The 20,835-nt window shown below is 41.6% G+C and overlaps 1 protein-coding gene across 2 annotated transcripts in view; it reads right to left on the bottom strand.

The window, feature by feature from the left end:
- TMTC2 (transmembrane O-mannosyltransferase targeting cadherins 2) overlaps window positions 1–19,895 on the bottom strand; it is a 409,914-nt gene extending 390,019 nt beyond the window's left edge. Inside the window, exon 1 of one of the 2 annotated variants that reach the window (XR_009451272.1) lies at window positions 19,031–19,895. Coding sequence is in view for 1 of the 2 variants with exons in the window: in XM_059683726.1 (XP_059539709.1) it covers window positions 19,031–19,113 (83 nt within the window). In the remaining variant the exon portion in view is untranslated. The remainder of the gene's footprint in view (window positions 1–19,030) is intronic. The other variant, XM_059683726.1, reaches the window with a different exon arrangement.
- Between the last annotated feature and the right edge of the window lie 940 nt (window positions 19,896–20,835).

Genomic DNA, 20,835 nt, shown 5'->3' with positions numbered 1-20,835 from the left:
ATCCTTCCAACTCCTTCACCCAAAACTGATCTACCTGTGAGCTTCCTTTTTTAACCACTTGCTCAACACAGAAATCTGGGAACTGTCTTTAACTCCCATCTCTCCTCCCACCCTCCAGCATCAGCTAGTTACCAAGTTAAATCAAGTTTTCCTCCCCTTTCCATCTCTAATACACTCACAGTTTCTCTTTTTACTTCTGTCCCTACCCTATTTTAACTCTCATCACTGGTAGGAAGCAAATCCTCTAAAATAATCCTATAGATCAGCAGTTCTCAACCTGTGGGTCACGACCCCTTCGGGGGTCGAACAACCCTTTCACAGGGGTCGCCTAAGACCATCGGAAAACACATATATAATTACATATTGTTTTTGTGATTAATCACTATGCTTTAATGATGTTCAATTTGTAACAATGAAAATACATCCTGCATATCAGATATTTACATTACGATTCATAACAGTAGCAAAATTACAGTTATGAAGTAGCAACAAAAATAATTTTATGGTTGGGGGTCACCACAACATGAGGAACTGTATTAAAGGGTCGAGGCATTAGGAAGGTTGAGAACCACTGCTATAGATCATATATAACCCTACATAGCCAATATAATCCTATAAGGGACACCCTTCTGGTCTCTTTGCTTTGGATTTCACCCTACTTCAAACAATTCTCCAAATTCTATCGTGGAACACAAGGCCTTCCCGACCTGGCTCCTGTCTACCCTGCCAATTCATCTATCATCCCTCCCTGCCCCTACCCTCTCCTCTAGCTTTGTGTCCTGGCTCTTTAGACACCAGGCCTTTCTCTTCCTGTACATTTCCCCCCTATTATTCCTCCCACTCTCACATCTTTAATAAATGAATTCTTCCTTGTCCAAGTCAGCTCTCACAAGTGCCTCCTTCACCTCTCCTTCCGGTCTGTGTCAAGTGCCCCTCTTACCTACTCACTCAGAATCATAAGCATTTCTCTGTTTTAGACAAACTGTCTGTTTACTTGGTGTCCCCACCAGACTCTAAGCTCCTCAATATTGTGGACCTCATCTTCTTCTTGGGTGGGTGCCCCCAATATTTAACATGGTTCCTGACACAGCTAAGCATTTACAAATGCTTGCTAAAGGAATACAGGAACACTGCTCATGCTATGAGCCAAAAGCGTCCAACACTGATGGTTTCTGGCAAGATAGCACATTTCTAGATAAAAGGGGTTTTCACGCTTTTAAATCAAAGGCCAATGCCTATTTGAGCTAATTTTCTGAATTTAAAATAAGCCACATTCACATCTTTCGCCCAAACTATGAATAGAATTATCATATTTTTACACTATAATTCGCAGAAATCAGACTACTTAAATGGTAAACACACCCTTGCTTTTCCTTTCTTGCCATCACTTCTAGTAACAGCAGTCATTTTGGGGCCTGGAAGATAAGTGCTCAGAATACACAACAAAACAATTTACAACATCATTGCTAAATATTGTTAAAACTTTTGATTGGCATGTGTCTAAGGACAATTATCTACTTAAAATTTTTCCTGCTTTCTTAATTTCCATTCATCTCCTTCCTTTTCTAGTATCAAGATTGATAAAGAATAGAAGTTGGTTTGTGAAGAGTGCCAATGAACTAGCAGCAACTGACATAATTTTCTGGGTGGGGGGGGGGAGGGAGGATCCTTAGAATACAAATAATTTTATTTAAGTAAATGAAAACCAACATTATTTTACAAAATTAATTTCCATTTACTCAAGATTTTGAGGGAAACAGATTGTCAAACTGCAGCGGGAAGGCCGGGGAGGGTTGGGGGGCAGGAGGTAGGGGGGTAAGAGATCAACTAAAGGACTTGTATGCATGCATATAAGCATAACCAATGGACATAAGACACTGGGTGATAGGGGAGGCTAGGGGACTGTCTAGGGCGGGGGGATAAAATGGATACATATGTAATACCCTTTGTAATACTTTAAGCAATAAAAAAAATAAATAAATAAATAAATAAATAAAACTATGACAAAAAATTGAAAAAAAAAAAAAAAAAGATTTTGAGGGAGAACACCATTCCAGTTTTCAATTATTGCTGCAGTGTTACTTTGGCCTACTTCTACAAATTTCAGCCTATCCTGGTGAAAATCTCTGAACACATAAATGGCTTGCAGGCAGACACAAAGAATTCCTTCAAGTGCAGTAGGTAAGCTGCATGCAAAACATTTACTGTTTTTATATAAGATGCTTAAAGAAAAAACAACTGTGCTAATAAGTGTTTAAGTTTTTATTCAGGTTTAGAGAACAAGCCAAATAATGTTCTTATCAAATCCACTGATTTACAGGAAATCTTTGAACTTCATTTTCAATTACTTTTCATAAACAATGATGAGACAAAGAGAAATAAAAATGAAAAATTTAACTTAAGATTATGCTTAGTATTAAAAACAGTTTTAACTTTCAAATGACATCCATGGTCTAATCTATAAGACCTATGGTATATAAATAAACTGTCCAATTTAACATTAATTTTACTAATTCTTTCAGGCTTCAGTTGGAAAAATAAACCCAACCCCCAACCCCCAAAAAATAAATCCTCAGAATTCAAATTCCAAGTACACAACGATGAGCATATGGGTATTTATTATGGTAGTCTTTTTTTTTTTTTTAAATACAAGCAAGCTGCTATTTTATAACTCACACACCAAAAATTCAGCATGCAATCAAAATATATTGAAGAGTTTTTTAAAACACGACAGAGCTACCACCACAAACAGAGTTGAATTCAGCAGACTTCCGCCATTCTACCAATGATTCACCTCTAGAAGCTGGCAACCATTTGCTGCTCTGATTTCAATTCACAAAGATATCCAACAAAACGATCTATCTTTCATTGCAGTGCCTGTTTTCCCCCCCACAAAAAAGAAGTTCCTCCAAATCTCTGCATAATCATCCCTCCTCAATACCATAAAAGGAAAGCAGCGTAAGCAAGAAAGGAGCAAAATCTTCAAGTCAACTTTTCTCAACTGCACCACAGTTCATTGGATAGGGATATCATACTTACTCTTCCCATCCCACCCGTCGCCCTGGAGAAATCCAACTCTTGTTTTTCATTCAGTTCTAAATATCAATCGCTGAGGCATGTCTAATAAGGTCCTAAATGATTGGTTTCTTGTACTAATTTAAATTAATTCCAGAGAGTTGTGAGCCATCCTGCAAAAGACATTTGTTGTTTTCCTTTGCTAAATTAAAAAGAGTATGATTGATTTTTTTTCAACCCATCAGCAACAGAATCTGGTTTAATAGAACACTGGGTGAATTTTCACCTGAATATTCTCAAAATGTTCCAAGGAACAGATGTGCACTAGAGAAAACTAGGCTGCAGTCCAACAAGAACCAAAAGTGTTCTTTTTTGGAGCTGCCACTTGCTGTTAGAATTTAGTTATCAATAGGAACAGAGTAAACATTCCAACTGAGAATAAGGTAACCCAAGAAACAAAATGATGATTGTGACTGAGTTGATATGGTCTGTTGTGTTAATGGACCTCCTTTTCCATTGCATGTGTGGCAATATAGCCACTGTTCTACCTAAAACATTACTAAGTGCCCCCAAATTTCAAATATATATCTTAAGCAAATATACTCAAACCCATTTCCCTAGAATTGTGACTATTTTCAGATGGCAGGAACCCTAGGGAATAACTACAGCCAAGCCCTGACTTTAAAGAAAAAGCCGTGGCCCTGGCTGGATAGCTTAGTTGGTTAGAGTATCGTCCTGGTACACTAAGGTGGTGGGTTTGATCCCCAGTCAGAGCACATGTAAGAATCAACCAATGAATGCATAAATAAATGGAACAAAAAAATTTGATTTTTCTCTCTCCCTCCCTCTTTCTCTCTAAAAATCATAAAATTAAAACAAACAAAAAAAAGAAGGAAGGAAGGAAGGAAGGAAGGAAGGAAGGAAGGAAGGAAGGGAGGGAGGGAGGGAGGGAGGGAGGGAGGGAGGGAGGGAGGGAGGGAGGGAGAGAGAGAGAGAGAGAGAGAGAGAGAGAGAAAGAAAGAAAGAAAGAAAGAAAGAAAGAAAGAAAGAAAGAAAGAAAGAAAGAAAGAAAGAAAGAAAGAAAGAAAGAAAGAAAGAAAAAAAGAGAAAGAAAGGGCTGTGTTATGGCAGGCCTTCAAGATACTTAGCTTACCTGAGCTTTGAGTGAGAAAAGTTTTACTTCTTCTAGGGGGATAAAAATGGAAAAAAGAAGTGCTTGAGTTAGAAGGTTATATGTTTTCTTTGTATAGGGAATCACTAGAAAAATGTTAACATGTGAAAGATCTGTTTTAATTAGGAGAGAGATCAATATTCGTAAATGCAGAACTACTTGTAAATAAATTAATGCAAGCCCTAGCTAGTTTGACTCAGTGGATAGAGCATCGGCCTGCGGACTGAAGGGTCCCAGGTTTGATTCCGTTCAAGGGCACATGCCTGGGTTGTGGGCTCGATCCCCAGTAGGGGGCGTGAAGGAGGCAGCCAATCAATGATTCTCTCTCATCATTGATGTGTCTATCTCTCTCTCTCTCCCCCTCTCCCTTCGCTCTAAAATCAACAAAAATAAAAAATAAAAAAATATTTAAAAAATTTTCATTTATTTAAAAACATAAATTAATAAATAAAAATAAATTAATGCAAGTTGTAGGTCTTGGTGAGCGTGCAAGTTAATGACAGAAAATAACAAACTTCCCAGGAAAGATTTCAAAAAGCAAACAGCTTTTTGTATCAGTTTTGCTCACTGTCAAACAGAAGGTACATAAAAGTATTCCTGGGATTTTTAGGTGTTTTTTTTGTTTGTTTGTTTGTTTTGTTAATACTCACATGAGGATATTTTCCCATTGATTTTTAGAGAGAAGGAGGGGGAGAGACAGAGAGAAAGAAACATCCTTGTGAGAGAGACACATCCATTGATTGGTTGCCTCCCACACAAGCCCAGGGATCAAGCCCGCAACTGAGGTATGTGCCCTTGGCCAGAATCAAACCCAGGACCCCTCAGTCCTCAGGCTGATGCTCTATCCACTGAGCCAAACCAGCTAGGGCTCTTTTTTAAAAAATCTTAATTGTTGAAAATAATACAGATGTCCTCTTCTTTCCCCCCATCTCCCTCTAACCCACATCTTCTCCTCCTCAGGCCTTCACCACACTATTGTCTGTCCATGGTTATGCATATAAGTTCTTTGGTTACTCTCTTCCAGTCTCCTCTCCCTTCCCTATGAAATTCGTCGGTCTGTTGCCTGCTTCCATGTCTCTGGATCTATTTTGCTCATCAGTTTATTTTATTCATTGGATTCCACATATAAGTGATTTCATGTGATACTTGTCTTTGACTGACTTATTGCACTTAGCATAATGGTCTCCAGGTCCCTCCATGCTGTCTGAAAGGGTAAGAGATCCTTCTTTTTTACAGCTGCATAGTATCCCATGATGTAAACGTACCACATGTTTTTTTATCCACTCATCTACTGATGGGCACTTGTGCTGTTTCCAGATCTTAGCTATTGTAAGCAGCACTGCTATGAACATAGGTGTGCATATTCTTTCCGATTGGTGTTTCAGGATTCTTAGGATATATTCCTAGAAGTGGTGGATCACCGGGTTTGGCTAATTCTTACTTCAATATAACCTTTTACAGTATAACTGAAAATGTGGCTGGCAGTTAGACAGACATAAGCAGAGCAAGGACACTGGGTCAGGTACAGTAGGTCATCAAAGCAGGAAGCCCTGGGTGCCTAGCAACCAGGAAAACTGGGAAAATAAGGACCTCACCCCCAGGATAACCTTTCTTTCCTGCGAATACAGCTGGTCAAGGGATTTAGACCCCAGACCTTTCACATCGCAGATCATGCAGGTGAGACCCTCTCCTGACCTTTCTTCCCCTCATATGTGACTAGTTATGTGGCAGATCCCCTTAGAGGCGGAACCTGGGGCCAAAGAGTAGCCCGAGTAACTCCCAGGTGGGCCTTTGCCTGACCACTCCCTTAAGCATCAAGCCCTAGGGATAACATGGAGGCCTCAGTTGAGTTTCAGCTCCGTGCCTGGAAAAGCAGCAAAACCAGACATCTGATCTCTTGGCTGATATCAGAACTGCACTGACTAATGACCCTCTGGCACCCACCAATCAGTGTAAACCATGACTGAATATTCTATTGAGATCCTCCCCTTGAACACCCCCTGAAATCACACCCTTAAAAACCCTCAGGATGGAGGACCAGGGTGCTCTCCCTCTCTCTCCTCCCTCCCTCTCCTCCTTCCCCCTTGGCACATCACATTTACCGTCCTCTCTCCTAAGCCCCAACGGCCCTTCTTCTGCCCCTGTAACTTGTTTCCTGAGCCCATTTCTCCTGCAGCTCACTTCTTGTACCCTGTGACTGTCTAAATAACCTTCCTCTTATAGTTTGAGTCTTGGCTCTGAATTCTTTCCTAGCCAGAACTCAAGTACGGAGGTTGCTGAATCCAGATCCGATCTTGTCCCACTGGTGCTGTTCTCACCGCCAATAAAAACAACTCTAGTTTTTCATTGTTTAAGCTTTTTCATTTACTAGATACACTTCATAGAGTAAAACAATTCTTACAAGATGCTAAGAAATCATAATTTTGCATATGCTACTATGCAGTATAATCTAACTCAAAGAAGAAAGTCAATTATGGTGAAGAACACAGAAGACATCCTAGTTCTGTGTTTCATATGTACTTCGAATTGAGTATATACTGCAAACATTTTATTGGCAAAATTTGCATGTGTGTGTGTCCGTGCATGCATGTATGCATGTGTGTATAATGCTCAAGTTTCAACATTTCTCCAAACTTATAACTCAAGATAAAATTAAATTCAAAAATTAGTAGTGCCGAAACCGGTTTGGCTCAGTGGATAGAGCATCAGCCTGCGGACTGAAAGGTCCCAGGTTCGATTCCGGTCAAGGGCATGTACCTGGGTTGCGGGCACATCCCCAGTAGGAGATGTGCAGGAGGCAGCTGATCGATGTTTCTCTCTCATCGATGTTTCTAACTCTCTATCTCTCTCCCTTCCTCTCTGTAAAAAATCAATAAAATATATTTTTTTAAAAAATTAGTAGTTATTTAATAGAGTTCACTGACCCCTTTCAGCTACCCTAAACATATGTGAATTGCTAACTTAAATATTACTAGAAATAAGTTTAAGTTCTGAACATTGGCTTTTAAGAAAAATCCCTAAATGCTTTATAATACTTCCAGATGTTACTATACAGTGATTTTAAGCTATCAGCAATAGAGTTAATGAAAAATTTCTTAAGAGAAATATTTGATAATTATCCTGGACACCAGACACTAGACCAGGCACTTTATATAATTTATCTCGGTCTATTCTCCCAACAACTGTATTAAGTAGGTATTGCTACACCGATTCTATACAACAAGGAACAGAGGCTAAAAGAATCTTAGTAGCGCGATCAAAATTACCCAATAAGCAAGTAATAGTTCTGGGATTAGATCTCTAGATTATCTGATTCCATAAATCTGTGGTCTTTTTACTTTTTTGCCACTCTGTTGATTGAAAAGTTCTAAAATTAAGAAATATTTTCTAATTACTTACAAAAATGTATCACCAAGGTTAGGTACTAGATGTTACCATTTGGTGAGTTTACTTGAGCCAAACTGTTGAAAAATGATGTGTGACCATCTAGTACTTACTCCCAATTCTCAATACAGGACTGATTAACATGAACACTTCAATGGAGGAAAAAATAGCTTATCTGACATATTGCTTTTCTAATCACCGGCTGCCAGAACTGCTCTGAATCTGAACATATTCGTAAAAGAAAAAGAGTTGCCACTGAAGAGGGAGACCATGAGTACACCCTGCCAAGCAGAACCAAAGTACCAAACATTATTTACACCCGGTGCACTGTAATTGGTGCTTTTACCCTGCAAAAGAAGACTCAGATTGGCCAGAAGGTCTATTCAAAGTAAGCCTTCACGCAGAGACAAGACACACAGGGAAAGCACAGAAAAGAAATAGAGGAGAGGAAGAACTGCTTATGCAGTGAGGCTTCGAACATTAGAAGCAGAGATGGGTGGTGGGGGAGGCAATAGCAGCTGGGGCAGCAGGAGTCCCACTGACTCTGAGAGAAAAAGGTAGCAATAACATGGAGAACACAGCTCCGTTCTCAGGGGAGAAGAGCGTCAGATACAAATGTACTGAGCCATTCAGCCTCTGGTCCAACACTCTTGTTAATGTAAGAAACATTCAAACCTGTGAAGAATTTCTGTGAGTTCATTTGAGCCAGATTGTTGACAAATGCTGGGAAGCAGAACCTCAATGGATTGAGATAATGCTCCAGAGAACGGCAGTTTTGCATCTTGTTTTATACATTACAATCAAAAGAGGAGACATAAGTGGGTTACATGAAATCCACTGGTGATAGATTAGGGAGACAGGAGAAAGCAAAGTGGGGAAACATCTGGGGTTGGATAAAATGAAAATAATTGACACATACTTCTTTTAGTTAGATGGGTGCGCGATAGTTAACAGTCAACAATTAGCTCGATAACAATGAGTTTATTTGTGGTTCCCCCTAACAGTGCCTGTGCTTTGAGGGGTCTGGAAAAAGGAAAATTACTTTGACATTCCAACGATATGGTATCATAGATGCAAAAAGACAATAGGCTTGGTGAAGGTAAAGATTAACCTTTGCCAGGGAAGAGGCTAGTCTAAGACATGACTACCCACCAAAAACTGCTTTTCAGTTAAAAATGTTTTCATTTCAGACCATCCTGTGTGGTTACTTTTAGGTCTCTGAGTTTTTAGGGCCACCATACGGGCCTTCCCTGAGCTTGTCAGGGGAGCAGGTGGCCCCTTTTCGTCCACTCTATACACCTAAATCTGGAGCCATGAAGCTTTTAAAACACACAGAGAACACTTCACTTGATCCCCACTCTGTGGTAGGCAGTTGTTATTGTTACTTTCACTCCCTAAACAATTATAACACCAAGTCTTAGAGCGATGAGTGGCTGGAGTACCTCGCTAGTAAAGTGATACGTAACTCCAGGACCATAACTCTAATCTCCTAGCGTGGCCTAATGTTTGTTTACGAAACTGCCTCTAGGGCCCAGTATTTTAAAAAGAAAAGAATAATTTTAACTCATTTTAGAATGAGCACTTTAAAAATATTCCTATTAAGTAGGTATGTAAATTTTCAGAATCATAGGGCATTCACTCAATCAGAAACACTTGAAAGTGCCCAAATGCTAAGGTTCCGTATAACAGGCTAAAAAAAATCATAGGGGCCCAAGCATTTCCACTTTTATGTAGATACCTCTACCTGATAGCATCACCCAGTGCCTGATTATTATCAATAAATCTTCAGCTTTCCCACTCCCAGCTTCCTAAATACTTATATTTTTGCTGCCACTCTATAATTTTTAAAGCCTTCATGCAATGTAAGCCAAATTCCCTTACAAGGGGTTGCTTAACAAAAGCACAAACTAATGAAGGCCCTGACTATGGAGACTCAGTTAAGGCATCTATTCAAGTCATAAGCCTAAGGTGACGGACAGCCTATCAGTTTATTTGTCAAAATCAGCATCCAATACCTGTCTCCACAGCAGTGCTACAAAGAAGATAACATTGTAATACAAGATGGTGACAGATATTTCCATAGAGATCACCTCCTAGGGTTTCAGCAGGCTCTCTACCTTTTCAAAATCCACACAATACCTCGAATCCACATGACCAATTTAAAGGAGATGTGATTGAACAAAGCAGAGAGAGATGAAATAAAATGAATAGACTCATACAAAGAAGAGAGGTGCCTTATCCTTGATCATTTTTAATCCAGGAGTTTAGGTAGCCTTTCCAAGTATCTAAGTATCTGTACAACACACTGAGCCGATGTGTAATACATGTAAATGAAATAGAGCCTTACTGCTCTTATTACCGTGTGGCCCGTGAACCAACAGCCATCTGTTACACCTGTGAATGACGGAGATGCAGGCTCTTAGGCCCACTCCAGGCAGAATCTGCATTTTCACAACCCCAAGTGATTTGCAAGTAGACTGATCTAGAACTATATGCACATACCAGATGGAAAGAGGCCAGCTCACCAATGGCCCTTTAAGCAAGGGATAGGGAGATCTATTGGGTTCAAAGAAACTGGGGGCTTAAACTGCATTTTGAAAGATTTTTTTAAAAAGGCAATGTCCATATCAAAGGATGAAGGCAGGGGGACAAGTCCTGAGAAGGGGCAAAGCCTGCCCCGGGCATCCTCAATACCATTTCTGAATTTGAAAGTAACTACTAACTACCTTCTCACAGAAATGGCTTACATTATTTAGGTTGACGACATACGAGAGGTTTTAAAACAGTGAAATTTCACTTTCTGTTCAACATGTAACAAAAGCAAAACACACCACTGTTGTCAAAGGAAAAAATACAAAGATTCTTACATAGACAGATGGAGGAACCAAAACTAAAGAATTTTTTTTTTTTAAATAGAAGACTCCATGTGGCAAACTACAGTCAGTGCTTGCAGGCTGCACACTGGTGTCTTTAAAAGGTTTTAATTCAAATCCTAAATTCATTTTTCTTTGGTTAAACCAATCCATACCCCTAGAGAGTGGGTTAACGTGTAAAAGCTTATTTCTTTAACATAAGTTCACTGACTATGCAGCACCATTTTTTTTTTCTTTCAACAGCATAACAAGAATAACCTTCCTATTTTAAATGAGGTTTACCAAATGAATTCAGGTATACCACTTCTTCACATCAGCTATAAATAATTGCTTCCCTCTAAAGGGCCCATTTCTGCAAATAAAAATGTCTTTTTGCCTGATTAAACTTCTTCATCATCTGAGAACTTTTCTTCTGCAAAGTTATAGTTGGGAAATTTGTCACAGGAAGCTTTCTTTGTCAAAATGGGCTTTTTCAATTGCTTTGGGAGAGCAGTCCTGTAGTTAATTATTGGAGGAGGAGGGGAACATCCTGTTCTAAAAGTACACTCGACAGAGAATTCGGATCCACGTGCTCTACCTGAAGACGATCTGACAATCCAGGCTCAGTATTTATTATACCTTTAGAAATCTGAAGACAGAAAGGCAGACGTAGCCAAAAGGCAGTTTATGAAACAATGAGCAAGGTCCCCAGAGGAACAGGGCAGGTGCTAGCCCTGCCTCAAGAACCCCTCTCCCAACTGGCTCTGTAATGGCAACTGTCCCTCCAGACTGAGAAAAGCAGTCAGGCCTGTGAAGGTATCTCTAGAGCCACCACCTCCTAAGGCAATCCCTGTTGAGAACACAATTTGCAGGGATGTCACTTCCACATGCACTGACCTTGTAAAGAGTAAAACTACGGACTCTCATTTTTAACCCGAGAGATACCAGTAACAGAAAAGAAAGCAGGGTGCACGTACCTTCACTTAAGTTGGAAATTAACAAACACAAGAGTTTACTTTTCCCAAAGTGTTTTCCCCTTGTCTGCCTCTCAAAGACTAGTTTTATAGTCTTGAGTTTATAATAGAATCAACAATATGCTTTACGACAGTGTTCTAAACAACAGGCATATAACCCAATTGAGAGCTTAAAACAAAAAACAAGGCTGTGGTCTGCATCTTTTCAGTCTCTTTATAGAACACGTATAAGCAATTGAAAAAAGAAAACAAAATTTCATAATACACAGCCGTAAAACGTTTACTAGCCTTATTCGTCCTTTTTTTTTTTTTAACTTATTTTTAAGAGGCAAACTTGTGAACTGCATTTAAAATTAATACCCAAAAATTCCAAGTATGCAGGGATACGGATTGTCATTCTCCCCACTGGCTTTTTAAACAATGTTGAAGCATGGCTGTTTGAAATACTTCAATGTCATCATTTAACACTGCTCAAAATGTCAAGAGCCATATTGCGCCCCAGTGGCCACTCTTCAGCAAACAACACATCCTTTGAAGTTAAAACACTCCTAAAGGATGTCAAGGGAGAATTTCTAGACTAGGACAATCAAAATGTTCCACTTCTAAAGAAACCAATGGTCTCTGGAACCACAATTAGGGAAACAAGCACTTTCGCTAACTACCAAAACTCGTGCCTTTTGCAGTTTCAAATGTCAATAAATTCCTTTACCCCATGGTAATATTTTCATACATTGTTCCTTAATTAAGCCATTGGCCACAGCACCTAGCTCACAGCTGCTATTCCAAGGGCACTGATGTGTTTCATTTGATAAATCATGTAATTTAGTCAGTCTCTTTGATGATAACTGCATGCTGCACCACCCTGCATACCCTGCCTCACTCTGATATCACCAATGCCCGGCAAAGAAATCAAGAAACAAAAGCTTACATGGAATTACCATAAGCAAATAGCATCTCCTCTGCCAAAAACCACAGCACTTTTAAAGCAGACACAGTAGCACTGCCCTCGGCAACAAAGCAGGCACACAGCCTTGGAATAAAGTAAATGTTCATATAATTTAATTCCGCAATAAGATGGAATCTAGAGGTGGAGTTAGAATTTTCCATATTATTATTTTTTTTTAGTCATGAGCAAATCAAAATCTCTCTCCCTCTCATCCATAAAGTCACTTTCAGTTGTCCAAATTAACTGCATTTTAGGAAATGATTGTAAACAAAAATATACTACTCTAAAAACATAACAGCAGCTCTCAATATGGACTTAAAAACAAATCATTTGTGTTCCTGACTTCTTCAAAATTCTCCTGACTCGATAGGTTTATTCAATGATTTCCCATCTACCTGGAAAGACAAAAGGTCATAGCTGAACCCAAATTTGGAATCCCAAGAAGTTCTTAAAATACTAAAATGAACATGTATACCTTTATTCTAAGAAACCTGGAATACCAGAGAAGCGGTCAAATGTGATTGAAAAGGTAAACTGTCAGAGAGGAGGAAAGGAGATCAATAGAAATTTAATAGTGCTGCATCTTGTTAGAATTAACTGTCTAGAAAATACAGCCCAAAAAAATCTCTCTCAGGCAAACGTCTTCAATCCCTATGACCAGTAGAGGCAAATCTCGTTAACTCCCAGAGTTCAGCCGCTACAAGCCTCCAAGGAAAACAACTGACTGGACAAGTAGGAAGAAGAAATTTGGGAGAAGTAGTTTAAAGCTTCCCCACGTGCGAATCAAGTTCCCATGAGCACCAGACCCAGCATAACGCCAGTTCAAACCATCTACCATGGATCCTGGGCACCAATGTCCTGGGAGAGAAGCTGACAGAGTCCCAGTAAAAGTTTTAAAATATGAGTATTAGTCAAAATAAACACGAGTAAATGCAAGTGAAATTCTGCTAAAGGACAAGCGATTGGCATTTGTGTAAGTCTACCATCAGACTCTCAAACACTTTATAGTACCTGCTACAGTACAGGTAAGAAAGGACAGACAGGTATGGATGCTGCTTGTATTAGGCACCATATGTATGAGAAGCCCGTGTCTAGTAATATTCATAACTAGTGAATTATTATTGAATGTAGTCATTATTCCTCAAAAGCACACACAAATCAAATCTTCAAAGAAACCATTGCGTATCATTACATCTGTGATTACTCAAAATATTATGCCTTTTTCATCCTACGAAAAACAGAAGGTAGTGCAATTCCTGGTGCTATGCCTCTACACTTTTTTCCCCCCTACTAGGCTCTAAGTGAGGACAGCTGTTCGTAGAGGCGGTCTTTACATTCAACAACCCACTTTTCCTTCCCATCAAGGCTGCCGCACTTGCCACTTTTGTGAGGCTATTAAATGAGTACCCAAAGCTGATCATATAATTAGCTTCCAAGAGACAAACAATCTAAAAAGTGAATGTTACAGGTATAAACCATGTTGGGTGAGAAAAATAAAGTTATAAGAAACTAGGTTTGTCAGCCCTGATTTTTCAAAGTGCCTTAAGGGTAAACTTGGCCCCTTCCTCTTAGGAAGGTGCCTGTTTTAGAGAAAATGTACCCTTCGCCTATGACAAACAACTGCACCATCACGGGCGTTTTAAACAAGTGCCTTTAGTGTGCAAAACAGCAACAAGGAGATGAGAGAGACAAACCGTGCTGTTATCTCATACCGGAATACAAAAGGTTGTAGGTATTTCATAATTATAGCAGCAAGGAATTCAGTGTTACAGCAGGGGCACAATAACACTGAAAAACTAAGTGCAGATGACAAGACAATGTAAATTGAATATATAATAATACAGCCAAAAATATACATTTACATGGAAACCATTAAGAGACAGATGGCTGGCAAGCAATTTTCCCTATGGCATTCGTAAATGTCCATCCGGTGCTTGTATTTGGGTCATTTGCTAGCTAATCCCCATGTGGCAGTCTCAATGGAGGTGAGGCAAAGTGGTCTCTACTGGCTTCACCTAATTTTAATTTACTGCTGAGATGTACTTGTTCAGCAAAATGAACCAATTCTACATAGAGTTGATTAAACAATCAAAACAGCTAAAAAATAAAATGTCACATAAAATATTTCATAAACTATAAATTGGGTCCACTTGCATTTTTTCGGTGTCTTATAAACTGGGAAGGAAATTAGAGTGGAAAAAAACAAAACACTCGTACACATTGGCTTCTTCCTGTATTGTCTTGATGATATATCCTTTGATTCAAAGCAAACTTCTCCCTTCTTTACTTTGATTTTATAAGTAATTCTTTGTAAACATACGTTAAACACCGGGCATTCCTTCAATGGTTGCACACACTAGAATTTTAAGGTACCAATAACATATTGGTCAAAGGCAAGTTATTCAGGGGAACTTTCTAAAGGCAAGTTAACAGAGGGATTGATCATTTCACAAAAGATCATACCAGGTCAAAAACCCAAACTGACAGTAACATTAAAAGGCCAAGGAGAAGGAACAGTTGAATAGCTTTAGAAAATAAAGTTTTTAAAAAAACTTGCTAACATGCCTTACATCTTCCATTCCTTCTTTTAAAATGCTGTTAATCAATGACTTTAAGGAAGAAACGTCTTAACTAGTGTTTCCATAAAAATAAAGATTTTCATTTATATCCAAAATTAAAACTAAATTAGGAATGTGCTATGAAGAGCTTGGAGTAGTTTTAATTCAAGAGCAGAAATTTCTGCCATGGAGTTGTTTCTCCAAGTTTCACACAATTATTGCAAAATGGAAAAGCTAAGAAACATAAAGGTAATGTTAATGATCATGGTTGGGTTTAACAAATGCAAAATCAGCAATAAGGAAAAAAAATGTTCAAAGCGGCCACAAATCCATGTCCCACTTTCAAAACCTCCAACTGACTTTTTTTTTTTTAATGAGTGCATTATGTTACTCATGTGAGAATAAAAACATGTACTAGTTGCATTATCTTATTTACTAGTTATATGACTTAAAGGAAATGCCTTCAATTAGATGGTAAGTCAAAATGAAATCAGACTACAAAACAATAGTTAGGGTTTACTTCTATTGCTTTGAAGTAAACTGACTCCTCTTTTAGTGTTATCTCTGTGCAAAGCATATTAACAGTACTATTTTTAAAGAGGATGAAGGGAAAATGATGTAATATTATCCTTGCCAAATACATAACAGAGCAGAGAATTTGGGGTCAGCCAGTTGTTTCCACTGACCTAAACACCAAATTTCTCCAGAAAATGAGAGGGTCCTTCGAGAAGTCATATGCAACATGATTTAAAGTCTGGCAAAAACTGCACATTTATAATTCCAATTTTACTCCAACCACAACTTAAGATTCAATATAGTCATTACTAGATTGGAGGCAAGGGGAAGAGGGATGAAGTTGAAACCATGTATGCTTTTTTGATCAGATAGTATGAATTCTACTCTTTTACTGTTTGTTTCATCACATCCTAGCCATATTCTTGAGTTTAGCACAGAAAAACTTGTAAAATATTAAATTTTACCATAGGGAAATTGATTTTGCTATAAAAACGTTTCAGATTACCATTTAATCTCAACCAAACTACATCAAACACTGCAAGAAATTATATATAGCGTTTTTAAAGTAAACCTGATCACTATACTTAAAAGAAATGATAACTTTGAGAAGTACCACAGCAATAATCTGTAAGCTGAAGCAATATAAAGCCCTCCTACAGTAAATGCCAGATTCTGCAGCTAAAATGCACAGTCTTGATTTAGTTAAGCAAGTCAAGCGTAAGAGCCACCTCCCTCCCTGAGTGCAGCTCTTTTGCTTCCAGCCCTGCCCTCCTCACAGAGCTGTATTTCACAGAAGTTCCTGGGGGGGCAGCGGGAATCCACAGATGTAGTTTAAACAAAGTTTTGAACTTGAGCCTTTGTAGTCTGAAATGGAGTGATGGAAATAAACACACTCTCATCATCCTACAGTTTCCACTGCCTCCCCAGCCCTCTTCCCCCTTCACACTCTAGTGAGTGAGAGTAGTTAGAAAGTACTATATCTGAAAGCCACAACTTGCAGTGCACCTTGGCACCAAATCACCTGAATATGCTGTGCAGACACCGAGTTCCAGGATCCTATTAATATGTATTTCACGACTTCATAAAAACCAAGACACATAAAAACCAAGTTTAGCCCTAATCGGTTTGGCTCAGTGGACAGAGTGTCAGCCTGTGGACTGACGGGTCCGGGTTCCGGTCAAGGGCACATGCCTGAGTTGTGGGCTCCATCCCCAGTAGGGGGCATGCAGAAGGCAGCTGATCAATGATTCTCTCTCATCCCTGATGTTTCTATATCTCTCTCCCTCTCCCTTCCTCGGAAATCAATAAAAATATATTTAAAAAAACAAACACTCAAGTTTGATACTTTTAAGACTTCATACTCTCAGAAGTATGGGATTGCATATGCAGGTCTGCCACTTAGAAAATTAGAGTCAAGTACACTTCAAATTGTAGCAAAAGTATAATTTGTATTTACAGACCCTCCATATCATGTCATATATAATATCTAGATATCATATACTGACCATGCTATCAACTAGATGATATGAGCAAATCATCACACTAAATTCATCTAAGTAGCGAGGTACAGGTCAGCAAATCTGACACCCCCTTCAACCTATAGCATGTAGAGAATTTATAGCAATTGTCCACCATCAAAGCACAACTAATTCATCATCACACTTGCACCGTTCTTCCTTAAAGTTACAAAGGCCTAACAATTCTGATTGATGATCAAAAAACACAAAATAAGCCCTAAGTCTATAGAAAAAAAATGTACCTGAAAATTTAGTTTAGTTTAGTTTCAGCCTTAACCATTACAGGCTAGTTTCTTCTGACAAGTACTTTTCAAAGAACTAGATAGCGAAAAACAGTAGCATACAAGAGGCATGCCAGATTTACCACAGTGTTCTATAAAAGTTACAATAGTACAACAAGTTACTTTTTCATAAGCTGTAGATTCTTGGCATAAATGCTTACTATTGGGACTGTCCCCAACAGAGCCAGTCACTGCCCAAGATTTGTCCCTGAACTTATTTTGTGAAAAGTCACCCTTCTTTGGAAGCAAGAGATTTTTCTTCCATTTACCCTAGAAAGAGCAGGTGCACTGTAACCCAAAACTGGAGGGAACAGAAGCAGCCCCTCTCACAGACCACTTACTTCTCAGAGCATGTAGCACATTGATCTGCACATTGCTTAAGATCTGCACATTGCTTAAAAATTGAGGGAAAGTTTATGTCTAACAGGGGCTTCCTAGCAACTAGCCTCTGATAGACACTCTATAAAATGCATTAAGAAGGGTTTGCTGGATGTCTTTGCAGGGACTATCAGGGGATTTCATAATAGACATGTGGATGTGAACCAAAATTCGCTGACTGAAGGTATACATCCATGAACATGCTTTTAGTCAGAGAGCGGGCACACCAGAGAATACAGAACATGGCTAATTACTACCAGGAGAAGATTTTGCCTTCACCTCCCCTCACTATCAACCTCTTTTCCTAAGTTCACTCACTGCCTCGCCCTGACCCTAGGGAACCATTCACTTTCCATAGCCCAGAGAGGCTGCTGAAAAGCTGTCAAAGTAAATCTGTGCTCACTTTTTGGATAGTTTAATTTCAATGGAGCATGAAACACCCCAGGACGGTTAATAAGTTTAGCCAGGCGTGCTGTTCTCCCTAATATATTTTAATTATGCATCTGTTTTAATTGTAATCAGATTAAATCACTGGAAAGACACAAATTGGAATTTTCCCTAATGGCTATTGGTGCTTTTCATCAGTTTCTAAACACTAACAACGTTTAAAAAATAGGTAGAGCCACGAGCACAACTATGACATTTTCCAGAAATCGATGCAGTTTCTTTGACAACACAGTTCAGGTCTCATTAGCCACCCAAACGAACCCAAATGCAGAAGACAACTTCAGTCTCTAGGGGCGTCTTCTTCCCCAATTAGCACAAAAGAATCACTAATGTCTAATGTGAAACTCACAAACAGAAATGAAAGCCAAGCTTTTATAAAGTGCTACTCCATCGATTAGGGAAAGAGGCAAGGGGAGGGAGGACGCGGGGGGAGGGGGGAGAGCAGGGGAGACCATCAGCAGCATTATCTTGGCTCCAAGTCAAGTACACTACACGTCAAAAGGGAAAGTTGAAGCAGAGTACGATCCTCTTTCCATTATTTTGGCAACTGTCAAAGGTGTGTGTTACCCTCGGGAAATAAAATTGTCCGTCCCATCAATAAACGGAAACGTTACGGGGAAGATCTATTAGGGGGCGGGGAACAGCTTCCCAACCCAGACGTAAAATCACTCAATGTGCTTTTGTTGCACCAAAGAATACCTAAGACTTTTTCTTTAATGCGTTCATTAAACAGTTTCCCAAATTGCTGCGATTTCCGCTAAGAAATTTAAACGTCTGCCAACAGCCGAAGAGTCAAGGGAGAGAACCTGCTGCAAACTAGGAACCCAAACTCCTTCGGCCCGCCCAGCGCGCTCGCGTCCCGGCTGTTCCTGCTTTAAGGTGTTAATGTTGACGCGCCTCCTAATTCAGGTGCAGGATTAGTTGCTCCAGGAGGCACTTCCAGCCTTAAAGCGGGAAGCTTCGGGGTCACCCCTCCCTCTCACCCCCTTACCTGTCATCATAGCAGAAATCCGCGCTTAGGGTGTTGAGATACAAGGCGAGCCCCAGAGCGCTGCTCACCAACTCTGCAATCATCTCTCCACCGCCTTCCCTCCGGCTCGGCTCCCAGCGCGAGGGCAGCAGCGGCAACAAAAAACAGAAGCATCAATCCCCACCTTCCTCCGCCTTCTCCTCCCAGCTTCACTTTTCCCTCGCTTCCCCACCCTCCCTTCTCTCCCTCCCTTCCTCCCTTGGGTCCTCCCAATCCACGCGCTCTTCCTCCACCTCGGCCCGTCGCCGCGGCTCCGGCGTCCTCCCGGGGTGCGGGCTCACACCGCGCTCCCCATGCCCGGCGCCCGAGCGGCGTTCGGGCTACGCGCCCTCCGGCGGAGGCACCGGGCTGGTCTTCCCCGCTGCCCGAGGCCCCCGCCCTAACCCATGGCCATTCGGGGCGCCCTAGGTGAGGAGTGGGGACGCGGAGGAGGCGGAAGAGTGCGGGATGGGGGCCGAAGGACCGGTCCGAGCCGGGCTCTGGGACCACCAGCTGGAGGAAGAGAGAGAAAGAGGGGCGGGTGGGAGGGACGAGACGACCCGCCTCCCCTCGCCGCCTCCCGAGCGCAAGGATCGGGTGCCGCTCGGGCTGACTCCGGCCGCCACAGCGGCTGCAGCTCATTCACTCTTTATTAGCTCTCGGCCAGTCCCAGCCCCTTCTCCCGTGAAGTGAGGAGCGGTGGTTGGAGACTAGAAGCTCCCGCGTGGGGTTCTCGGCGCTGCCCCCGCGCCTGCGTGGCCAACCCTCCTTCCCGAGTTTGCTCAGCCCCTTTCTCCGCCCCGACGCCCTCAGGCCCCGCCCACACCACCCCCACCCCCGGCTGCAGGCTCCTCCCACCCGCCTCCCGCCTCCCGCCTCCCGCCTCCCTCGGGTTTCTTTCACCTTCGATTTCCCGGTGGAGAGCCCGGGAGACCCCAGGGCGACGGCTGGAGCCCCGCCTGCGGGGGGAGCAGGAGGAGAAACCGGACCCAGGGCGGATGCGCGCGCTCGCCCCGCCGCTGCCGGCGGCGCCTGCCACAGGCTGGTGCCCAGCCCAGTCCGAGCGCGGCCAGGCGCGAGTCGGGTCCGCGGGAGACTTCTGGGGACCGGGAGAGGAGGAACAGGTTTAGCGAGTTCTGCAGCCTCGGTTGCCACCAAGACACACGCGACCTCTCTGCTGGGTTGGCGGGGTGGATTTAGGAGAGATTTCAGTTCCGAGCGTCCCGTTGTCTCGGGTGTCAGTGGAAAGACGTGTAGGGAGGAGAATGTTCCTGCAGTAGGTGTAACAGAAAAGACCCCCAAAGAGGAAAGAAAGACACGACATGCTTCAGGGGAACTGTCAAGCTGACCCTGAGGACACAGAGAGGAGGCGCCTCTACCGCACTGTAACCTAGGAAGGCGGGAAGCTAATGCTTTCCTTTCCGCCCGGATCCGGGACTGGATGGAAGGCGTTCAACGTGATGAAATGTGGTAGAAGAATGGCCGTGTAGAACGAGCTCTGGATACTAAAGTTGCGAGACCAAAAAGGACCACGGGCTGCCCGCCACACCTCCTGGCTTGGCCCTTTCCGCAGTCGAGTGGCTCTCATGGACTACGATGAACACTACTACGGCGGCGCCCCCTGCCGCATGGCAGCCACCATGCATGGAAAACAAACCTGTAGTGCAGGCTGACTTCGCCCCTCGACCCCCCTCCCTCGAAGGGCAGCACCTAACCAGCAAGCTCTCCAAAACTGCGGCAAGAAATTGAGCCCCCTGGATGTCTGGCAGTGGCCTGGAAAGCAAATA

Source organism: Myotis daubentonii, chromosome 2 (assembly GCF_963259705.1).
Source record: "Myotis daubentonii chromosome 2, mMyoDau2.1, whole genome shotgun sequence".
Lineage (NCBI taxonomy): Eukaryota > Metazoa > Chordata > Mammalia > Chiroptera > Vespertilionidae > Myotis > Myotis daubentonii.
This window is presented reverse-complemented; position numbering and strand designations above follow the sequence as displayed.